A 5940-nucleotide genomic window follows, 5' to 3' on the forward strand; every position below is an offset into this window, starting at 1 on the left:
GGAAATTCCCAGAATTTTTTTCCCAGTACTTGTGATTTGGAGCTCTTATTTTGGATAAAAGTGACATTTCATATTCGTATTTCAGGCAGAGTTTTATAATAAAAAAGAACACTCAAAAAAATGAGTTCACGTAAATGTGAACAGAGTTCATGCCACCGGGAACCAGGAGGAAACCTGTTCACGTTTACGCGAACTCATTTTTTTGAGTGAACATTGAAAATAGTTGCCTTTAAAGTATAATATATTTCCACCAGTAAATTGGGTTAATAAACTTTTAAAAGGATTTGAAAGGTAAACTTTTCGCGCTTTAAGGCTAGGTTACTTTAAAAAATCCGTACAAAATATCAAAACATAAAAAGCCAAAAAATCGCCGATAGGATATTTCAAAAAAATATTTAAACGCTATTGGGAGCGCCGTAGAGGGCCAGTATAATCCTCAAAAGAAAATCGTCCAAGAAACTTACTAAATACAATTTATCAAAGCTACCAACATGTTTACAACAAAACAACAAAACAAAACAACAAAATGCTGGTTCATGTGCAACTAAATTAACTTGCTACCCGAGTTGCTACCCCTTCTCCCTAAAAACAAAAAAAAAATACATTTTGGGTGATGCCCATGGATTTTCTTACGAATAATGACAGGAATATTTGCTGCTTTAAATCTAGGTTTATTATCACGTAAATACTAATATTAAATACACTTTTTCGAATCTTAATTATGATTGCAAGTAGGAAAAAACACATTCTCAGCCTACTAAAGGTGGTATTAGACGATGGATAACAAACAAATAAACTCGCACTTTTGCGTTTTACAGTTTGCCAAACTCGCAAACAATGTCAAATGTATGCAGGCTGACGTTTCTGTAAACAAATGCAGGCAAACTGCCAAACTGTTTGTTTGTCATAGTCTAATACGTCCTTAAATTGAACTACCTCTTCTAATCGCTTTTGCCCTATGATGAAGCATAAATATGATTTGAGTAGCCTTTAATTACACTGACCAACAAAATTTCTGCGCAGGCTTAGGAGGGAGGGAAAGCATGAAGTTTGAGGCCCCCAGAAACACGTTCATTTGGATTTTTTCTGAAATATTTAGACGGGGCCGATTGGTTTTTCTCCAAAGTATGTATGGAGAATTAATGCTGTTCACTACTTCCAAATATTGCATATAATTTTTGCTTGCAACAGCGACGAACCGCCATAATTCTCCATACAAGCTTTAGAGAAAAACCATCCGACCATGTCTTAATATTTTTGAAAAATTCAAAGTTCACTTGTTTCTGGGGACCTCAAAGTTTATGTTTCCCCTCAAGTGAGCCGGCGTAGTTATTTTTGTCAATTTGTATAGGTCAGTGTTATTAAAGTAATGATCAGTATTTCGCCTGCTGCTCAAAGAACTTGCACAGCTCCTTAACCTTTCTACGCTGCCTCAACACGTCCTTAATCACGTCGTCATCCACGGGGGAGGAATCTGCCTTTGCCGGTTCCGGAGACTTCATAATGATCTTCTGGTTTTGAATCAGTGGAGACACCTTTGAACTGACTTCCCGAGGAATCTCGTTCACTAGTGTTGGAGGTTCCTCAGGATTAACTTTTTGAACTGGTTTCACCGTAGCCTGAACAATGTTCGCGTCGGGCTTCACCTTAAGCAGCGCCTTCATCTGCATTTGCCTCCCGGGTGTTGCTTTCGGAGCGTGACTCTTGACCGAAACCACGGTCGTTCCGGAACTCTCTTCGAAAAGTCGCACCAACCGTTTGACCTTGGTCTGCTGGGGCACAATCGGCAGCGTGGCACTCTTGACACTGACCTGCACGACGTTGGACGGATTGCTGCGGCCTGGTTTGACGGCGTTCACGGGTCGAAATTTGGGCTCCACAGCCAAGATCTTCGGCTGATGACTGACCGCTGGAGTAGATTCCTCCGCCGGCCGTAGGAACGACCCAATCGAGTGTCGTCCGGTGGGGCTTCGCCGGTGGCTCGTTCCGGTCGTAGAGGCCGCACGGAAGTGCAACGTCAGCTGCATCATCTTCATCTTGTAGTCCAGATCTGGGACAGAAAAGCTAGGCTGGTGACGGGGAGATCTTCCGAAGATCGGCGGGGAGTCTACGGGGTAAAATAGGGGCTCGTGGTGATGGTGGGAAGTACGCGGCGGTGTTACTGCGGCCATGGCCGTTGATTTGACTGCACTGGTGGTTGGAAAAATTGAACTAACATATGGATATGTTTTCCGGTGATGAATGGTAAGAAATTCGTTTTACCTGATAGGCAAAGGTAAATCATAAATCTCATACCTATTGGAGGCTTTCGATTTATTTCAATTTAAGTTTTGTATTTTTCCATTAGGATGAACATTTCGTGCTTGCCATTTCATTAGGGCACATCACTTTTTCAACCATGAGTGTGTCTCACTATTGTTTACTAAAGTTATGTGCCCTTTTGAAATGTTAGGCTCCATTTCTGGGTTCCTTCTTTTTGACCACAGAAGAAATTTTGCGTCATTAGTTCGTCCATAGAAATCCATACGACTTTTTCAGGGCTATCAGTAAAAGCGAGCGTGGTTTGATACAAAAAGTTGGAAACAATATGTTTTTCATGACAAATAACTTTTCTAAAATAAGTCATAATGGTTTCAGTTCTTGGATAAAATGGCAAAGCAAAAATCAAAGTTCTCTCGTTAGTTTACTTCAAACAACTCAATGTATTCAAATATTTCGAATTAACATCATGTCAAAATCAGTCTTACATGTTTTGATATTTAACCTTCTAACACCCATTGTTACACCAGTGCTCCATTTTTCTTTTACTACATATTGTAATTTCATGTATACCAGGTATTTAACGAATCGAAATAATTCTTCTTGCACAAAACTATTTTAAAAATGTTAAGATACCAATTTGATTTTCAACTCATTAGATCATGGTAAACAAAAAAGTAAAAATTCTTAATTTAATATATTTTTTATGAAAGAACTCCAAATATTCTTGAAAAAGCTTACTTAATTTTCCCGTAGCTTCAAAAATTAATATTATCAGATATCAAAGTGTCTTATAATTTGATTAATTGTATATGAGCTATAAAATAAATTTAATTGAACAAAATCATCTTTATTTATTTTTCTCTGAGCATCTAAAAAAACGGTTCCAAAAAGTATAGAAAATGTGGACTTTTGCTTAAATTTTGGGAATTCCCGGGAAATTTACAAATTTCCCGGGAAACGGGAAATATATTTTACTGGGAAATCCCGAGAACTCCCGGGAATTTTTTTCCCGGGACGGGAAATTGGACGCCCTACTTAGGACATCTAAAAACATAATTGCATCTTTAAAGTTAAAGTCCCCAGCAAAGTCTAATGGCGTCTCGTGACGTCGCGACACATTTTTTTTTGCTGGACTGCCGTTCTACGCATAATTGTCCCATGTCAGTTTTGGACGATTCTGACTTTTTATCATTTTGCCTTTCTTACTAAAGAAAGGTATAGGGTTTGCTTTTGGCTCCGACGCCGAATCCAGCTTCGTTCCCAAATCATTTCTCGAGAAATATTCATTCGAAAAATCTGCAAAAAATCATGGACGATCGATTTTCGACGCCCGATCGTTTGACAATGACAAAATTGGTCTATCTCCAATATCCGAATTTTGGCGCTTAATTTACTGTAGAGCACGCGTGACGTCCGTGTATGGTAAAAAAAAGTGCTCAATTTTGTGGTAGGGGGTTTCTCAGAGCCCACATTATGGATTTAAGCTCTCTTGGGCGCATTTGAAAGGGGATGTGCTGAACCTGAACCAGTTCCATTCCAAATTTGAATTTATCCATTTTTAAGGGGACTCGGAGTGTGTTTTCACCTGATCAGGCGGTATTCAAATGAAAATTCGGTCGAAAATTGAAGCATTGAAATCGTTTATTTATCCAAAAAATTGCATTTTTCGAGCCCTTCATCCTCCCAAATTTTCATCCATGTCGGTAATGTGGTTCTTGATTTACAGCTTGAGGACTAATTCATTGTGAGGGGGAAAAACCCCTAAAAAAGGTAAAAGCCAACTTTCACCAAATGCCAAAACTATTCCTTTGGCATTTTATCTATTTTTTTTTCTCCATATCATAATCTAGACCATAATCAAGGTTCTGAAACAAATTTGACCTCATTCGGATTTACCGTTCAGATTTTAGAAAATTTCCATGTTTGCCTTTCTTACTAAAGAAAGATATAGGGTTTGCTTTTGGCTCCGACGCCAAATCCAGCTTAGTTCCCAAATCATTTCTCGAGAAATATTCATTCGAAAAATCTGCAAAAAATCATGGACGATCGATTTTCGTCGCCTCGTCGCCTCGTCGACAAGTTGGCAAGTTGAGCTTCACATGCAGACGCGAGCAATGCTGGCGCGTATAGAGTTTTGATACTAGATTACCCCCTTTTAGTGCAAGTTGCTTTATCGATTGCTCGTTCATCACACATCGCCTTTCATGATTATCTATGCTAAGCTTCAGTGAACGCATACTAGACGCAAGCAGCTATCCGTTCTGAAGCCCCATGTTCATTCTTTTGCCTTTCTTTTGCCTTCCTCACTGAGGTAAGGCTATAATCCTGCTCTAAAAATGAACTTTCTATTAAAAGCTCCTAGACCCACCTTCATGTATACATATCTACTCAGAATCGAAAACTGAACAAATGTCTGTGTGTGTGTATGTATGTGTGTATGTGTGTGTATATGTGTGTGTGTATGTATGTATGTGACCAAAATTCTCACTGAGTTTTCTCAGCACTGGCTGAACCGATTTTGATCGAACCAATTGCATTCGACTTGGTTTAGGGTCCCATACATCGCTATTGAATTGTTTGAAGTTTCGATAAGTAGTTCAAAAGTTATGCATAAAAATGTGTTTTCACAAATACCCGGATCTCAATTATATACATGTAAACGATGTCCGGATCCATCATCCGACCCATCGTTGATTAGGTAATTGAAAGGCCTTTTCAATCAGTCCAAAACATTGAAGATCTGGAAACCCTGTCTCGAGTTATGACCACTTAAGTGGTATTCATGTACATTTTTGAAGCCGGATCTCACTTAAATGTATGTAAACTATGTCCGGATCCATTGTCCGACCCATCGTTGATTAGGTAATTGAAAGGCCTTTCCAATGAGTCCAAGATATTGAAGATCTGGCAACCCTGTCTCGAGTTATGACCACTTAAGTGATATTTATGTACTTTTTTGAAGCAAGATCTCACTTAAATGTATGTAAACTATGTCCGGATCCATCATCCGACCCATCGTTGATTAGGTAATTGAAAGGCCTTTCCAATGAGTCCAAGATATTGAAGATCTGGCAACCCTGTCTCGAGTTATGACCACTTAAGTGATATTTATGTACTTTTTTGAAGCCGGATCTCACTTAAATGTATGTAAACTATGTCCGGATCCATCATCCAACCCATCGTTGGTAAGGTAATTGAAAGGCCTTTCCAATCAGTCCAAAACATTGAAGATCTGGCAACCCTGTCTCGAGTTATGACCACTTAAGTGGTATTCATGTACATGTACATCTCACTTAAATGTATGTAAACTATGACCGGATCCCACATAAGTTATACATTGTGTTCTTTTTTTCTGGATCTAAACAAATTATGAAACCACTCATATACCCATTTTTTGATAAAAAGTGAGGAAGGCATCAACCACATAGGTGGATTAAGTTAGTTTTTTGTTTTGCTCATTCTCTGATCGATCTCTGAGTGAACGAATTTCTGGTGAGCGTTTAAGCTTCCCATGCGCCAGTGACAACGCACATCGCGGGTTTGGTTTTCTAGCTTCGGTACGAGCCTTTTTGTGTGTTAGTATTTTGGTTCATCGTATCGGCTCGTCGGAAATGAACCCAGCGTGCGTTTGTCGTAGTGAAGTCTCACCGAGCGCTCAGTCGCAGTATGCTTCCCAAA

The 5940-nt window shown here is 39.2% G+C and overlaps 1 protein-coding gene across 1 annotated transcript; it reads right to left on the reverse strand.

Annotated features, from left to right (window-relative positions):
- Nucleotides 1–967: 967 nt before the first annotated feature.
- LOC120426587 (uncharacterized) lies at nt 968–2274 on the reverse strand. The gene has a single exon (XM_039591374.1). The coding sequence runs from the start codon at nt 2169–2171 to the stop codon at nt 1374–1376; it is 798 nt and encodes a 265-aa protein (XP_039447308.1). The 5' UTR covers nt 2172–2274; the 3' UTR covers nt 968–1373.
- Nucleotides 2275–5940: the final 3666 nt, after the last annotated feature.

This window comes from Culex pipiens, chromosome 1 (assembly GCF_016801865.2).
Source record: "Culex pipiens pallens isolate TS chromosome 1, TS_CPP_V2, whole genome shotgun sequence".
Classification (NCBI taxonomy): domain Eukaryota; kingdom Metazoa; phylum Arthropoda; class Insecta; order Diptera; family Culicidae; genus Culex; species Culex pipiens.